At 42.4% G+C, this 16866-nt stretch overlaps 2 protein-coding genes across 2 annotated transcripts in view; one reads left to right on the plus strand and one right to left on the minus strand.

The window, feature by feature from the left end:
* The first annotated feature begins 20 nt into the window (after positions 1 to 20).
* slc19a3a (solute carrier family 19 member 3a) lies at positions 21 to 6206 on the plus strand. The gene is made up of 7 exons (XM_037677401.1): positions 21 to 195; positions 3970 to 4205; positions 4293 to 4800; positions 5083 to 5161; positions 5306 to 5498; positions 5843 to 5984; positions 6057 to 6206. Exons 1-7 carry the CDS (start codon positions 49 to 51, stop codon positions 6204 to 6206), a joined length of 1455 nt encoding a protein of 484 aa, XP_037533329.1. The 5' UTR covers positions 21 to 48.
* Positions 6207 to 11645: 5439 nt separating this feature from the next.
* LOC119410521 (arf-GAP domain and FG repeat-containing protein 1) overlaps positions 11646 to 16866 on the minus strand; it is a 31830-nt gene continuing 26609 nt past the window's right edge. Inside the window, exons 7-12 of the mRNA XM_037677402.1 lie at positions 15516 to 15696; positions 14508 to 14587; positions 13903 to 14004; positions 12784 to 12936; positions 12552 to 12646; positions 11646 to 11856 (exon numbers count right to left, since the gene is read on the minus strand). Coding sequence (XP_037533330.1) covers positions 11797 to 11856; positions 12552 to 12646; positions 12784 to 12936; positions 13903 to 14004; positions 14508 to 14587; positions 15516 to 15696 — 671 coding nt within the window. The 3' untranslated portion in view covers positions 11646 to 11796. The remainder of the gene's footprint in view (positions 11857 to 12551; positions 12647 to 12783; positions 12937 to 13902; positions 14005 to 14507; positions 14588 to 15515; positions 15697 to 16866) is intronic.

Raw genomic sequence — 16866 nt, forward strand, 5'->3', positions numbered from 1 at the left:
CTGCTCTCTGAGAACATACACTCACATCAGACACAAAAGCAGAACAACATGGAGATGGTGAAGAGGTGGAGGTCAGACTGGAGCTGTCCCACCACTCTGCTGTGCATCTATGGATTTTTTAGCACAGTTAAGCCGCTGGAGCCTTTTCTCTTTCCATTCCTGACAGGACCAGACAAGAATCTAACAAGTGAACAGGTACAAACGTTAACGAGCAGTGACTCGGGGACTTTCGCAAACCATCAGGAATATCTTATTCTACGCATGAAAAAGTTTTTGTGGCTGAGTGAATATGTGAGTTTTAGGCTTAGTTAATTAGTTGCCGATACTAAAACCAAACCTTACATGGTAAATCATTAATAACAAGTGTTATTAGAAAGGCTAAAGTCACGTTGGTGAACAACGAGAAAACATGAGATTCCAACAAAACTACCTTTGATTTACTGCAATGAAATTATACAGTTTGGACCATAATGCCTTAGAATATTAATTATTTTCCTTTAGACATAACACAGTAAAGTTTAAACAAATAGAAGTTTTAACACTGGCAGAAATAAAGCAATACAAGTTTAGGAGTTCCAGTCATTTAATAATTATTTATTGTCAAAAGCTGCTTAAGTTGTTCTCATTTATTGAAGGACAATGATGATAAAGCTTCTGAGTTTAAATGTTGTACTACAACAGTTAATATTTTGACTTGATTCCAGTATCACGTTAGATAACTTCTCACCTTTAAGGTGACACACATCCAGAGCTGTTTGAAAGATAAAAGAACCTACTGGACTGATCAAATCAGCTATTTGTTCTCTGTAATTACTATATGAGCAATTACTAATCTTTTTTTTTTCCTGGAAGCCCAGATAAGACTTTTATTAGAAATCATTTACAAATTATAAAAAAAGATAATGTTTAGTTAGATAAAACAACATTTTACAAAATAATAAAAAGGAGAAATGTTTGAGAAATCAAACTTCATCCTCTGAGACAGTGTACGGATCAGTATGGACACTACTGATGGTTACAAATAAAACAAAGTTTAATCATGCAATGATTGCCAGGTGCCGCATTAATTCCAAAATGTACAAAACAATATTGTCTTCTTTTACCTAACCCAATAAATCTATTGCTGAAAATGTAACTCAAAACAAAACGCCTAATAAAGAAGCATCAAGTGAAGGTGACGGTAGAAATAAAATAAATCCTAGCATTCTTTAAAGGGATGCACGTCATCACCTTTTGTGAGGCCATAATAGTGTGAATGCTTGTTAGTGTGAATGCTTGTTAGTGTGAATGCTTGTTAGTGTGAATGCTTGTTAGTGTGAATGCTTGTTAGTGTGAATGCTTGTTAGTGTGAATGCTTGTTAGTGTGAATGCTTGTTAGTGTGAATGCTTAACAAGCATTCACGTGATCCTGTTTATATTTATTATTATTCCGTATTCCAGTTACTATACTTCTTCCACACATTTTTCGGCATCACTCTTGTTCCACAATTTTTGTGCTATTTCAACAAATCATATTTCAAAACTGCTATGACTTTTGGTATTGGTGCAACTTTAGATTTTTTAAATATTTAGCTTTTTCTAAGACCTTTTTTCTCAGAAAATGAACTGAGCTCATTTTACACCTTTCAAATCTTTAGATCTGTTTACAACTTTTTACTGCTCCTTTCAAATTTTGTTCTAGTTCAGCTTCTTTCAGCTTCCTTGTGGAAATTAAAATGATAATAATAATAAGCAGCGGCTACTTTCAGCTAATTTCAGCTGTTTTGTGCTCCTTTCAGATTATTTCTGCTAACTACAACATATGTGTGCTTCTTTAACTTCTTTCCGCTAATTTCAGTTTGTTATGATCCTTTCAACTTATTTCTGTAAGTTTCAACTTTTTCTATTTCAGTTACTATATAGTATTTTATGCTAATTTAAGCTTTTTCAGCACGTTTTTTGCACCCATTTTAACTTTTTTCAGCCTAATTCAGCAAAAATCTACTTCCATCTCGTGATTTCAGCTTCGTTCTGCCTCTTTAGCTACTTTTCAGCTGGGTTTTTTTCCTTCCTAATTTCAGCTTTTTTCTAATAATTTAAACATTTTTGTGCAAATTTTTGCTACTTTCTGGGAAAACTGGGAAAACAACAAAAAAAGATCTGTGATCTCATTGGGATTAGCCTGGTTAAATAAAGGTTAATAAATGTGTTCTTTACTTTCTTTTGCTAAATTCAACTTGTTCTACCTTTTCAGCTACCTTTTAGAACATTTTAAGTTAATTTCAGCTGTTTTCAGACAAATTCAAGTTTTTCTTGATAAGTCCTGCTACTTTCAGCCTAATTAACGCCTTTCTGCTAAATCAAGCTTGTTATGCTCCTTTCAGCTTTTTTCAGCTAGTTTCAGCTTTTTCCATTTAGCTACTATTTAGCTGTTTTTTGTGCAAAATTTTTGCTTTTTAAGATAATTCCAATTATTTTGGGTAATATCAGCTCTTTCTACCTCCTTCTCATACGTTAAGCTTCTTTCTGCCTTTTTGGCTACTTTTTATGTATTCGTTGTTGTTGCTTATTTTAGCTTTTTTTTAAGCTGATTTCATCATTTTTGTGCTCATTTCTCCTATTTAAACCTAATTCAGCAAATATGTGTTCTTTCTGCTTTCTTCTGTCAGCTAAATTTCAGCATTCTTTGTTGTTGTTGCTAATTTCAGCTGTTTTTCCAGCAAGATCTTCTGCAATAAGCATTCACACTGCATTTTCGTAGGAAATGCAATTTCTCTAGTTTATTTTTGCTTTCACATTCACTATCAAAGTCTTACACTTACACTCAAAGTCTGTCACATTCCCTGTTACACATTAATAATAAATTCAAAGTCTCATTCATTCTCAGTCACATTCTCTATAAAACTCACTTCCACCATCAGTCACTCACATTCAGTGAAAGTCTTTCATGTTCATGGTCAAATGGGTTAGCTTCAAAAGTTAATTAATTATTCCAGAGTCAATGAATTATTCCTGAAAGTTTCAATATAATTTGGTTCATAAGTTATTCTATAACAGGCAGAGTTGAATCCAAGTAGTTGGAAAAAAAATCGTAAACATTTTGTGCAATCTATTGGCACACAGAACGTATTGGGGACGATGCTCAGCTACTACCACACCAAGTATTAAGGTCAGTTAGCTCTGGCAGCCATTTTGAATCGAGTTGACTTGACAATTTTACTTGTAGTGTAGGTCTACTGATGATTTTCCGAGTTTTATGCTTCATGAAATATTTTGCTAACGGTACAGACATGCACACAAACATAACCGTCTACTTTTCAGGAGGCAGCAACAGTTTTTTGGTGGGGAGGGGATCTGAACTTTGGACATCAAAATGTTATTTTATTAGTTATTTTACAGTTCCGGACTAACAAGCATTTGCACCCAGGTTTAATTATTTTTTTTTTTACAGTATATACAAATTTATGCAAGTTACTTTGTGCAATAAATCAGAGGCTGGCGTCATTGCAATGTTTTTTATTAAACATTTCATGAGCTAAATCTAAAAATCAATGACATCTTGATTCGCGGGCGGCACGGTGGCTCAGTTGGTAAAGCTGCTGCCTCTCAGGGAGAAGGTTGCCGGATTGAATTCTGTCCGGGGGGCCTTTCTGGGTGGAGTTTGCATGTTCTCTCTGTGTACACGTGGAGTAATCTAGTTTCCTCCCACAAACCAAAAATATACATGTTATGTTGATTGGTAACTCTAAATTGTCCCCCAGTGTGATGGACTGGAGACCCCCCACCTCTCACACAGTGACGGCTGGACATGGGCACCAGTGACCCGAAAAGAAATAAGTGGGTAAAGATAATGGATGGATGGATCTCAAAACTTTAAATACCATTTGATACCCACTCATAGAAGAAATCTCAAACATTATGTCCAAACACTGAAAAGTTGTTACTGCAGAACCATCTTTAAACATTGTTGTAACCACGCGTTCTTGCCAGGTCAACAACCAGATCTTCCCTGTGTGGACGTACTCCTACCTGTCAGTCTTGATGCCGGTGTTCCTGCTCACTGACTGGCTGCGTTACAAGCCTGTGGTGATCTTCCAGAGTGTGATGCTTCTCACCACCACAGCACTGCTGAGGTGGACAGGAAGTGTCCCGGCAATGCAAGCCATGCAGTTCTTCTATGGGGTGGTGACAGCCAGTGAGGTGGCCTACTTTTCCTACATATACAGGTCATGTGATGTAGCAAAAGGTCACATCATGAGCTCAAGTTTATTACAGTTGGTCTAATCTAACAGTCTGGACACTTTTCATTACAGTGTTGTGGACCTGAAGAGGTATCGGAAGGCCACGTCTTACAGCCGAAGCATCCAGCTCCTAGGATACACGATAGGCTCAGTGTTGGGTCAGCTGCTTGTCAGCTTTAACCTCATGTCCTACAACAACATTCTGATTTTTACTTTGGCTCTCACCGCCTGTGCTTTCCTCACCTCCTGTTTACTGCCAATGCCTCAGAGGAGTATGTTCTTCCACCGAAAACACTCTGGAGAGGTCCTGCCAGCGGGAGGAGTGAAGGCACCTGTAGAGGAAGCAAGCAATGGATCCCTGGATGAAATGAGGGATGAAAAGGTTGTGCACACAGAAGCTAAGACGTGTGCAGAAAAAGAGGACAAAGAGGAGTCTGCCAGTGCAGAGAGCTGCAACCAGGTCATCCTCCAGCTGTGGACAGACTTCAGACAGTGTTATTCCTCCAGACAGCTGCTCTACTGGTCCCTGTGGTGGGCGATGGCCACGTGTGGATACAACCAAACTGTCAACTATGTGCAGGTTGGTTTTAAGAGCAACTGAAAAAAAAAATAGACTAACAAAAAGTTTTTATCACAATGAACAATCCATTGAACAAAAAACATTTCTGTGATGAGAATTTGGTGACATTTGTGCCTGAAATTTCCCAACTTATAAACAGAAACAAATAAAGACAATAAACATTTTCCGACTCGCATGATTTCTGGAGACAGTAGTCCTCTTAGTGTCAGAAGGTTAACAATTTTGTGCCATTACCAATCAGAAAGTTCTATCTTCTCATCCTTCCTGTGATATCCCATGCAGGCGCTGTGGGAGCACAAGGAACCTTCCCAGAACTTTAGCATTTACAACGGGGGCGTGGAAGCAACATCCAACCTGTTGAGTAAGTGACACCAAATAAGGTTAAGCAGAGCAGGGTACGGACCTGAAACCTCCCAAAACAAACTAGAGATGTTGGTGATTGAGAAGAAATGCATTTTATTGGTTCTCAAAAATGTGAGTCTTCTGCATCCCTGCTTTTTTCCAGGTGCAGCAACGGCCTATGGTATAGGCTTCACTGAAGTGAGGTGGGAGCAGTGGGGGGAGCTGGCCTTGGGTGGTTTTTCTGGACTTGGTGCAGCTGCGTTGTTTCTCATGACTTTCACCAGCAACATCTGGGTCTGCTACGGCAGTTACGTCATGTTCAAGTGTTTGTACATGCTGCTGATAACAATCGCTATGTAAGGCTTTTACTCTTTTTGGGGTTATATGTATCTCCTGCCTCCGAAACGCAAAGATGAATGCTCATGTTTATGTGTGACTATAACATATTTTGATAAAACTTTCAGAATGTAATCAGTGGATGTACATCTACAACTGATTAAACAGTCTATACTATTCAAGATGGCTGACTTGACATTAGCAAACCAAAAAATAAAATAAGTAAAATGTCTGTAATAGTCCATTTAACAGATATTAAATTCAAGTTTTATGTGGTAGATACTGCAAGACATTGTCTAGAACATTATTTTCAAGGTTTGAGCAAAATGTCTATACAACTCTGATCCAAAAACTACTCCTATAGGTATCAGATTGCAGCAGACCTGTCAATGGAACGCTACGCTCTGGTTTTTGGGGCAAATAACTTTGGAGCGCTGGCTCTTCAGACAATTATCACGTCTGTTGTTGTCGACAGCAGCGGGCTGGGCCTCCCCATTGTTCCTCAGGTGAGAAATCTGGTTACAAAATATGGGACATCTGTGTAATTTATGATTATTAACTTGTGCGCTCTTCTACAGTTCATCATATACTCCAGCTACTTCTCAGTCATCTCAGTGGTTTTTTCACTTCGGGGACTATTTAACTGCTGGCGAAGGCAGAGAAACAAAAAAGAAGAAACTTTTGCAGATACAGGGGAACCTGTGACAATAAAAGAACACAAATTCTGACGCCGAAATAAACTGTTGTTATGGTTGCTTCATTTTGTAGCCCCATGTCCGTTTAAATGTGGGGACTCTGCCAATCTTCCTTACTAAATCATTCTTCACCAATCTGAACTGCCAGCTATCAGCATTTATTTGGAATAAAAAGGATCTACGGATTGCCAAGATGGTCTTACATCTGCCCCACAGACTTGGAGGCATATGTCATTTCCTACTTTCATGCAGTATTACTGGGCAGCTAATATCAGAGCTATACTATTCTGGATGGGTAAGGATACCCCTTCTATAGTTGGGTAGCCTTGGAAAGGGTCTTGATTAGATCCATCTTCCCCTCTGCATTACTCTGCTCTTGTCTGCCTTTTTAAACAGTCAACATCAACAAACACTTCAAACCCATTTATGATCTGGACGGTTAAGATTTGGAATCCGTTCCAAGAGGGCATTTAACTCCAGAGTTACTGTGTCTGGCGCCAATGTCAGATAATCATACGATTACTCCCTCAGTAGCTGATACAGCTTTTGGCACCTGGGTCTTGAGGGGAGTGCATTCACTGTGTGATCTCTATGTTAATGATAAATGTGCCTCTTTTGAGCAGCTGGTACAGAAGTTTAATATCCACAAGTCAGTTTTTCAGAAATTTGCAGCTGAGACATTTTGTGAGGCAACCTTGCGGCCGCAGCTCTGGTAAGCCGCCTCGACAATAGAGGCACGAAACATGGTCCACTCAGACTCAATGTCCCCCACCTCCCTTGGAACATGTTCAAAGTTCTCCCGGAGGTGGGAGTTGAAACTCCGTCTCACAGGAGACTCTGCCAGACGTTCCCAGCAAACCCTCACAATACGTTTGGGCCTACCAGGTCTGACCGGCATCCTCCCCCACCATCGGAGCCAACTCACCACCAGGTAGTGATCAGTTGACAGCTCCGCCCCTCTCTTCACCCGAGTGTCCAAGACATGTGGCCGCAGATCAGATGAGACGATGACAAAGTCGATCATCGAACTGCGGCCTAGGGTGTCCTGGTGCCAAGAGCACATATGGACACTCTTATGCCTGAACAAGGTGTTCGTTATTGACAATCCATGACGAGCACAGAAGTCTAACAACAGAACACCACTCTGGTTCAGATCAGGGGGGCCGTTCCTCCCAACCACACCCCTCCAGGTCTCACTGTCATTGCCCACATGAGCATTGAAGTCCCCCAGCAGAACAAGGGAGTCCCCAGAAGGTGCACTTTCCAGTACCCCCTCTAAGGACTCCAGAAAGGGTGGATAATCTGAATTGCCGTTTGGTGCATAAGCACAAACGACAGTCAGAACCCGTCCCCCCACACGTAGGCGGAGAGAGGCCACCCTCTCATTCACCGGGGTGAACCCCAATACACAGGCACCAAGTTGGGGGGCAATTAGTACGCCCACGCCTGCTCGGCGCCTCTCACCAGGGGCAACTCCAGAGTGGAAGAGTGTCCAGCCCCTCTCAAGGAAACTGGTTCCAGAGCCCGAGCCATGCGTAGAGGTGAGTCCGACTATTTCTAGCCGGAACCTCTCAGCCTCACACACCAGCTCAGGCTCCTTCCCCACCAGTGAGGTGACATTCCACGTCCCAATAGCCAGCTTCTGTAGCCGAGGATCAGACCGCCAGGGTCCCCGCCCTCGGCCACCACCCATCCCACATTGCACCCGACCCCTTTGGCCCCTCCCACAGGTGGTGAGCCCATGGGAAGGGGGACCCACGTCTCCTCTTCGGGCTGTGCCCGGCCGAGCTCCATGGGTAAAAGCCCGGCCACCAGGCGCTCGCCCACGTGCCCCACCTCCAGGCCTGGCTCCAGAGTGGGGCCCCGGTGACCCACGTCCGGGCAAGGGAACACTAGGTCCATTTGTGTTTTTCATCATGGGGTGTGTTTGGGCTGCACTTTGTCTGGTCCCTCACCGACAACCTTGCGGCTGCGGCCGCAAGGTTGTCGGTGCCTGTCGCGGCGGCAACCCTCGAACCCGATGGTGGACACCGTCGGTGAGGGATGCTGTCAGGCTGAAGAAGGAGTCCTATCGGGCCTTTTTGGCCTGTGGGACCCCGGAAGCAGCTGATGGGTACCGGCAGTCCAAGCGACATGCTGCTCGGGTGGTTGCTGAGGCAAAAACTCGGGCATGGGAGGAGTTCGGAGAGGCCATGGAGAACGACTTCCGCACGGCTTCGAGACGTTTCTGGTCCACCATCCGGCGTCTCAGGGGGGGGAAGCGGTATGCCACCAACACTGTTTATAGTGGGAGTGGTGTGCTGCTGACCTCAACTCGGGATGTTGTGGGTCGGTGGGCGGAATACTTTGAAGACCTCTTCAATCCCACCGGCACGTCTTCCACTGAGGAAGCGGAGCCTGGGGACTCTGGGTCGGGCCCTCCAATCTCTGGTGCTGAGGTCACCGAGGTGGTTAAAAAGCTCCTCGGTGGCAGGGCCCCAGGGGTGGATGAGATCCGCCCAGAGTTCCTTAAGGCTCTGGATGTTGTAGGGTTGTGTTGGCTTACGCGACTCTGCAATGTTGCATGGACATCGGGGGAAGTTCCCCTGGATTGGCAGACCGGGGTGGTGGTCCCCCTATTCAAAAAGGGGGACCGTAGAGTGTGTTCCAACTACAGGGGAATCACGCTCTTAAGCCTCCCTGGTAAGGTCTATTCGGGGGTTCTGGAGAGGAGGGTCCGTCGGATAGTCGAACCTCGGATTCAGGAGGAACAGTGCGGTTTTCGTCCTGGCCGTGGAACACTGGACCAGCTCTACACTCTCAGCAGGGTCCTGGAGGGTGCGTGGGAGTTTGCCCAACCAGTCTACATGTGCTTTGTGGACTTGGAGAAGGCGTTCGACCGTGTCCCTCGGGGGGCCCTGTGGGGGGTACTCTGGGAGTATGGGGTACCAGGCCCTTTGATACGGGCTGTTAGGTCCCTGTATGACCGGTGTCAGAGCCTGGTCTGCATTGCCGGCAGTAAGTCGGGCTTGTTCCCGGTGAGAGTTGGACTCCGCCAAGGTTGCCCTTTGTCACCGATTCTGTTCATAACTTTTATGGACAGAATTTCTAGGCGCAGCCAAGGTGTTGAGGGGATCCGTTTTGGTAGCCTCAGAATTGCGTCTCTGCTTTTTGCAAATGATGTGGTCTTATTGGCTTCATCAGATCGTGATCTACAGCTTTCGCTGGAGCGGTTCGCAGCCGAATGCGATGCGGCCGGGATGAAGATCAGTTCCTCCAAATCCGAGGCCATGGTCTTGAGCCGGAAAAGGGTAGAGTGCCCTCTCTGGGTCAGGGAGGAGGTCTTACCCCAAGTGGAGGAGTTCAAGTATCTTGGGGTCTTGTTCACGAATGAGGGAAAAATGGAGCGTGAGATCGATAGGCGGATAGGTGCAGCGTCTGCAGTGAAGCGGGCGCTGTACAGGTCTGTCGTGGTGAAGAGAGAGCTGAGTCAAAAGGCGAAGCTCTCAATTTACCGATCGATCTACGTTCCCACCCTCATCTATGGTCACGAGCTTTGGGTTGTGACCGAAAGAATGAGATCTCGGATACAAGCGGCCGAAATGAGTTTTCTCCGCAGGGTGTCTGGGCTCTCCCTTAGAGACAGGGTGAGAAGCTCGATCATCCGGGAGGGACTCGGAGTAGAGCCGCTGCTTCTCCACATCGAGAGGAGCCAGTTGAGGTGGCTTGGGCATCTGTTTAGGATGCCTTCTGGACGCCTCCCTGGTGAGGTGTTCCGGACACGTCCCACCGGAAGGAGGCCCAGGGGAAGACCCAGGACACGCTGGAGGGACTACGTTTCTCGGCTGGCCTGGGAACGCCTCGGGATTCCCCCGGAAGAGCTGGCCCAAGTGGCTGGGGAGAGGGAAGTCTGGGCCTCCCTACTTAGGCTGCTACCCCCGCGACCCGACCCCGGATAAGCGGAAGAAAATGGATGGATGGATGGACATTTTGTGAGGTCTAACTCTGTTTTCCTTTGTACCCTTCTAAACATTTTGTGGTTAAGATTTTGGAATGCAGGTCTGATACTAAGGGGGTCCCCAGCAAGATCAATACACTGCTCAGTTCATACCATGAGACCAGTTCGGACTCCCTTAAACTGAAATGGGAAACAGACTTGGATTAATCCATATCAAACTCTATCTGGAGAAAGATCATTAAGAACATTTACTCATCCTCAATCTGTCTAAGACATGCTGTAATTCAGTGCACTGGTCCAAAGACAAGCTGTCCAAAATCAAAGCCGACCTGGACTCTGCATGTAATCGTTGTCAACAAACTCCAGCTACACTCATGCATACATTCTGGACCTGTCCCAAACTGCAGAACTTTTGGCACTCTATTTTTGACACCTTCTCTGGGATATGTGGGAGAACTGTGCACCCATCATCGCACTGATCAGGGTGGTCCCTGTGGATACCTCCCTCAGAAAGTACGAGAAGGATGTGATTGCTTTTGGCTCTCTCCTGGCCAGAAGACTTGTTTCGTGTAATTGGAAGGACCCACACCTCCCAGCATATGTACATTGGATAAGAGAAGTGATGCATCAAATTCATTCAGAAAAAAATCAGATAAACTCTGAAGGGTTTTGTTAAAAGATCTTGGGACACCTGGCAACCTTTTATGTTGCATGTTGAAAACTTGTCCAATGCCTGTTTAGTTTATTTGTGTGCGTGTGTCTGATCCGGTGTGAGAAGAGTTCTTGTTCTTTGTATTCACCTTTTTGTTTGTATGTTCAAAAAAGTAAATAAATCTGACTGTTAAAAAAAGTGGGGAAAATAAAAAAAACGTAAAATAAAATAAAAAAAACACATCATTAAACAGTTCGATCATTTCTTTTTACATAAAATTGATTTTAATATATATTCTGTATATATTTACACATTAACTTAAAATTATTTAACATCCAATGAAAGTGGTTTTCAGTCCAACAGTCATTCTGGTTCTTCACATTGGATTGTGGTTGTCGTTCTGAAGTGTTGTGACCTGGGCCTCTGTCTACAAGACGGGAGGAGATGGCAGAGCAAAGTGTCCGCCCGTTTCTGACGCAGCTTTCATTTCGTTTTTAACGTTCAGCAGTGAAATATTTTTCCTTGTGTGAGAATAATTTACTCAAAAAGTTCTGCGCAAATGAACAGTTTTGCTCTTTACGAATACAGAAACTGGCAGTAATCAAGCAACAGCCCTGTCTGATATTCTGTGTTATACAAATACTGATGCACAAACAGCTAACGTCATAAAGAAAAAAAACAATATGTACAAAAACTGCAGCATAATGAATGAGATACACTGGATGCAATAACTTAAGTTTTTGAGCCAGTTTGAGTATACAATGTGGCTCAGTGGAGTCTCGGCCAGTTCACAGGTTAAATAGAGGAAGAGCGGGTCGACCTCCTCCTCGGCATTCACTGTTACTTTCCTTTATAGTGACAAACAGTGTCAGCATGACTGCCTCGCACATTGTTCTGTTTGTGACAAACCGCGATAGAAAATACAAATTCTTACAAACATTGTGTTTTTTTAAAGCTACTTGTGAAACAAAACAGTGCAATAGGTGCAAGTGCGCCAGGCGTTGACCCTGTAGGGCAGCTGACAAGATGGCTCGCTATAAGAAGGGGTTTGTTGAGGAGCCTCCGGCTGGATACTGTGGAGGTGGACCTGAACCCTGGAATCAGAGGGGTACAGAGGAGAGTCAGAAAACAAGACAAACTAGTGATTTCTGAAGTGTTGTTCTGTCAAACAGTTATCAATAGTTACCTTATGAGCAGTGGCATCAGAAAAAAAAGAGGCAAAAACATATAAGGTGAAATATTAGCTCATGTAGCATTCCTTTACACCATGACGTTTTTCAGATTTGAAAAGGGCGTGGGAATTATCAACAGCCTCCGAGTTGTTTTAAAGGTCTGAAAATCTATATATACATAGAAGTTTAGCTATTCATTCCTGGACAAAGACTTCTGCTTCATTCTCCATACTCTGCCCAATGACTGACGTCGTGGCTGATATGCTACGAACTACTGATAATAATTTAACAGAACATCACTTCAAAAATTGCAAGACTATTTAAAAAAATATTTTCTTCAAATTATTTAATGTTTTGTCAAAATGAACACAAATTTAATAACTCTCTTGAAAAAAAACCATAGCTTCAGTGTAAAATGTTCATTTTAAAGCTTTCATTAAAGCAATGTGATATTTAGCAATAACAATTAAGTTTGACTTTGGTTCTACAAATCAATGTTTTGTTGTACCCAAAACAAATGATTTGAGGCTCTGTGAAAACTTGGGAGCATTTATTAAGTTGTGCCCATTTGTATGAGTACTGTATATCAGATGTGTGTATTGGCAATTTGTTCTGACCAGAAAGGGGTTGCAAGGGACCACTGGGGCTGTCACAGCCTGTCCAAACGGAGCCACAACAGGCTTGGCCTGACCGAAGGCTGGAAATCCTCCTCCTGAAAGACCAACAGCATTAAGAAATCATACCATATAACTTTGAACGACAACATCTATGTAGGTGGAACAGATATACTAAGTATGGTGCAAATTTAAGCTTAAAGAATAATGTGGTTTACAGCTATGTGACACACACCGTTAAGTTGTTGAGGATATGCAGGAGGCTGAGGGAAAGGAGCCTGGCCAGGAAAAGCTGGCTGGAATGTTCCACTAAAGCTGGTGGGGAGATTGTAGGCTGCAGCGTTCCCAAATCCAGCTGGCATACTCATGGAGCCTGTGCCAAAAGATGCTGCAACACAGCAGGACAGGAACAGTTAGAGAAGCCTAAACGAGCCTCAGCACTGAAGGCGTGCATCAATGAAGCACGACAAACTGACCAGCATCAGCAAACTAAAGCAAAAACCATCTGAGGATTTTAAGATCAGTTTTGTTATGTAGCTGGAGAGATAAAATAACATGTAAACATCGACAAATACTTTTACGATAAATGTGAAATTTGTCAAATACGTTTTCGGAGTTGCTAATTATATTTAAGGAAAGAATTGTGAATCTGTAACCTGTTTGCTTCAGTATGGAAAATGTGCTTCTATTCCTTTTCTTCTTGCATAAATGCTTAGAATCTGACAGATTACACACATATGACAGTTTAAACACGTGTCAAATCAAATCCACTTCTGTGTGCAGTTCTGAATGAGCCCTTAAGAGCAAATACATAACTGGGATGAAACAACCAGTTCAAACTGAACAACCTCCACCTTTTCCTCCCATATGGTGAAAAGTCGCCTAACAGAAGGGCATGACGTTCCATAGCTACGGTACAAGTGCATCCTCAAGCTTTATTCTAATAGATTTATGGCAAAAAATATTAGTCTCGGTCACAGCAGGGCACAAGAAAACGAAACAAATAAACCCACACATCACACAGCAACCTACCCAAGGAGGAGGGATGACCCTGCCAATGAAGAGCACCCATCAACCCTGTCCAGCATGGCAAAAATAATCAGTCAACTTTTAATTCTGCACTCTGCTAACTCTTTAATCCAGAGCAGTAAAGACCTGCTACCCATCTGTGTATGTTTGACAGCACTTTACAAAAGTGCAATGGAAAATTGTTGCCATTTCAGGCGTGCAAACAGCTACAGGATGATAGGCTAACTATATAAAAACATCACTTCACACAAAAATTGATTCTATTTGAATTATTAAAGTAGCTAACTAGTTTCACAAGCACACACTGAAGTGCAATGAAATAAACCTGCTGCCGCCGCCACATGTGGTGCTCTGCCATTACACTGGAATGGGTTGGTGGGAGGGGCAACAGGGCCAGCAGCTACAAATGGATTAGTTGATGGTGGTACTGGAGAAAAGCAAACAAGTTTAAAAAAACACAAGAAAGTAACAAGAAACACAACATGGAAGTGCAAGGCCTAAATATGTCACTAATATCTGCTTTTTTTGTGAGTGTTTCATTTTTAATATGAAACTTTGTAATAAAAGTAGTAAGATTTGCACAATTTTTGAGCAGTCAGATAAAGAAAAATGTCAGAAAAACTGTTTTATATTACAAAAAAAATTTTTTAAACTCCTTCCAAATAATTGAGACATAGTTAAAAAAGGTTCAAATCAAACCAAAACTACTACCAACAACTAACTAAAAAAAAGGAATACAACTCAAAACTGACATAACCCAAAATTTTACAGACCGAAACAGGAAACATATAATTCATATAAATTACTTTATCTGCATTTACCAAAATAAAATTCCAAGAGTTTACATGGATCCTAAAGGTAAGCACAAATCCTGAACTGGTAAAGTCAACTAGAATTCAAATGGTACTGGACATAAAAGCTTTGCCTCACCTCCAAAACCCTGAACGCCACCGGGCATGGCTTGATGTGCTTGTGCTGCTGACGCCACCGTCTCTGATCCAAACACACCGCTGCAATGACAACATCAACAACATCAAAAACAAGAGAGCAATGTGGTGGCTACACACTTTTTCAAGTTGCTATGTATAAAAGCTACTTTATCACTGAAAACTGTAATTAACTTTGACTATGAAACCCATCTATAAGCCACTGGTTCTGAAACTGGGGACCCCGGACCCCCGAGGGTCTGTAAGCCGGTGCTTGGGGGTCCACAAAAAATAATTAACAACCAAGTAGATGTTTAACAACCCGTTAAAATACACCAAAATGCAAAAAATCACATCTACTTTATTCAAAATTTTCTAGGGGGAGGACCTCCAGACCCCCAAACTGTTTGCGTTTCGGCATCGATCAGTTTACAAATGAAGTCCTGTTACTTGGTCCGACTACTGCTGCTATGATTCTGTTCAGTTTTCTGTAAACAGTTTTCTGTAATAATTTAAAGAAGTGTCAATACATTTATTATGTTCATTATGTGAATATGTAAAGTTTTAAGTGGTTTTTGATTCTGTTAATTTTCTCTAAACTGTAATTTTTGGAAGTTGAAATTAAAAATGTTGTTAAGTGTGTCTTAAATGAAAAATACCCCATGTTTAAAAGTATAAACATTGTATATTAACACTATTAAAGAACATATCTTAAGTATTTATGTTACACAAATATTTCCATTGCATTAAAGAGACAAATTGAAGAACATTATTTAACAAACATGAGGGTTATGAGGGGGTCCCTGAACCCAAAAAGTTTGAGAACCCCAGCTATAATCACATCACCATGCTTCCTTCAGTAATAGGTACAAGCATCACATATTGTTACCATAGTATAATAAACAATATGCTTATAATGATTATTAAAAGCCATAAATTAAACATTTTGGAAAACTAAACGATGGTATTTTGCATTCTTATGTGTATGTGTTAAGTTAAGGAGGTATCTAACCCCTTTGAGGTGCTGGAGGTGTTGTAAACACTGGTGGCAGGAGCAGCAGAGCTGAAGACGGTATCAAGCTCTGCTAAAGCAGCGTAGCGGTCTCCCCCTCCTGTACCTGCTGGCTGCTTCTGAACCAAACCAGAAACTCCTCCTGCTGCTGCAGCGCTCACCCCAGCAGGAACAGCTCCTCCTGAAAGAAAAGTGCATAAAAACAGAGGTTGGTTCGGTCCATCTCAGCTCAACTAAAAATCACAACAAGCTCGTTGACTTCCCAAAACAAAAAAGTCCCAAAAGCTGCCATATATAGATAAACATAACCAGGAATAAATGTTATTCAAAAATGTGCATTTTCTTGCAGAAAACACACTCACAGAAAATAAACTAAAAGAAAGGTCCAGAAAAACTAGACGCTTGAAGGCCAGAACTCTGACCATGTCATAAAAAACACAAACCACCATGTACAAGACTTTTTAAAATGAGTGAAGCTCAGCAGCTTGTTGTCTTTATCCAGGCTGGTCAGGTGTTACTAAGGCCAGGGAACTGAATGTGTGGGGAAGTACAGGTGTCTAAAAATGGAATGGATCACTGATTAAATAAAAAAAAAAAATCATCAGAATAAAACTAAAGGTTGGCCATGATTTGCGTATATTTAACTCTGCCCTGGCAAGAAAAATGCTCATAAAGACTTACATTTATGAGCCCAACAGAATAAAGTTTTGATTTTTATGTTATCCTCTTGACATGATCCTGTTGTCCTACAGTTGAGCTCTACAGAAATAAGCTGGGCCTGAGAAGTTTACCTTGCTCTGTACTGGCAGAGCTAAACATGTTATCCAGGTCAGCCAGGGCTGCGTATCTATCAGCAGGAACGCTAGTACTGTGTACAGCGTTATACTCGGCTCCTGTGGGGTTACTCTGGGAGGGGGAACTGAAGGATCCAAAGTCAGCACTACACGATTTGGGGAAGTTGTCAGAATTTGCAAAACTGGCATTTGCCAGTCCCTCTGAGGCGCTACCTGTATGAAAGAGAGAGATTAAAAAGTCATAAGGGGACCTTTGATTGCTGGTTTAGAGACAAAATTAAAGACAGTGGTATAAAAAACTTGAAGCAGCTTGGGTATAGTCGGGCTCAAGTCACTGGTGATCATTTGAACTCAATTCAGTTTACAAACTGGATTCCAAAAAAGTTGGGACACTAAACAAATTGTGAATAAAAACTGAATGCAATGATGTGGAGGTGCCAACATCTAATATTTTATTCAGAATAGAACACAAATCACAGATCAAAAGTTTAAACTGAGAGAATGTATCACTTTAAGGGAAAAATCTGTTGTTTCCAAATTTCATGGCGTCAACAAAT

This window comes from Nematolebias whitei, chromosome 6 (genome assembly GCF_014905685.2).
Source record: "Nematolebias whitei isolate Nwh7 chromosome 6, NemWhi1, whole genome shotgun sequence".
NCBI classification, from domain to species: Eukaryota; Metazoa; Chordata; class Actinopteri; order Cyprinodontiformes; family Rivulidae; genus Nematolebias; species Nematolebias whitei.

What these genes read in the sequence shown, in the direction of transcription:
- slc19a3a (XM_037677401.1), top strand. Translation starts at nt 49, where the DNA reads ATGGAGATGGTGAAGAGGTGGAGGTCAGACTGGAGCTGTCCCACCACT. An exon ending in AGAATCTAACAAGTGAACAG is followed by an intron (nt 196 to 3,969) that starts GTACAAACGTTA and finishes CGTTCTTGCCAG; the next exon opens with GTCAACAACCAGATCTTCCC. An exon ending in CTGCTGATAACAATCGCTAT is followed by an intron (nt 5,499 to 5,842) that starts GTAAGGCTTTTA and finishes CTACTCCTATAG; the next exon opens with GTATCAGATTGCAGCAGACC.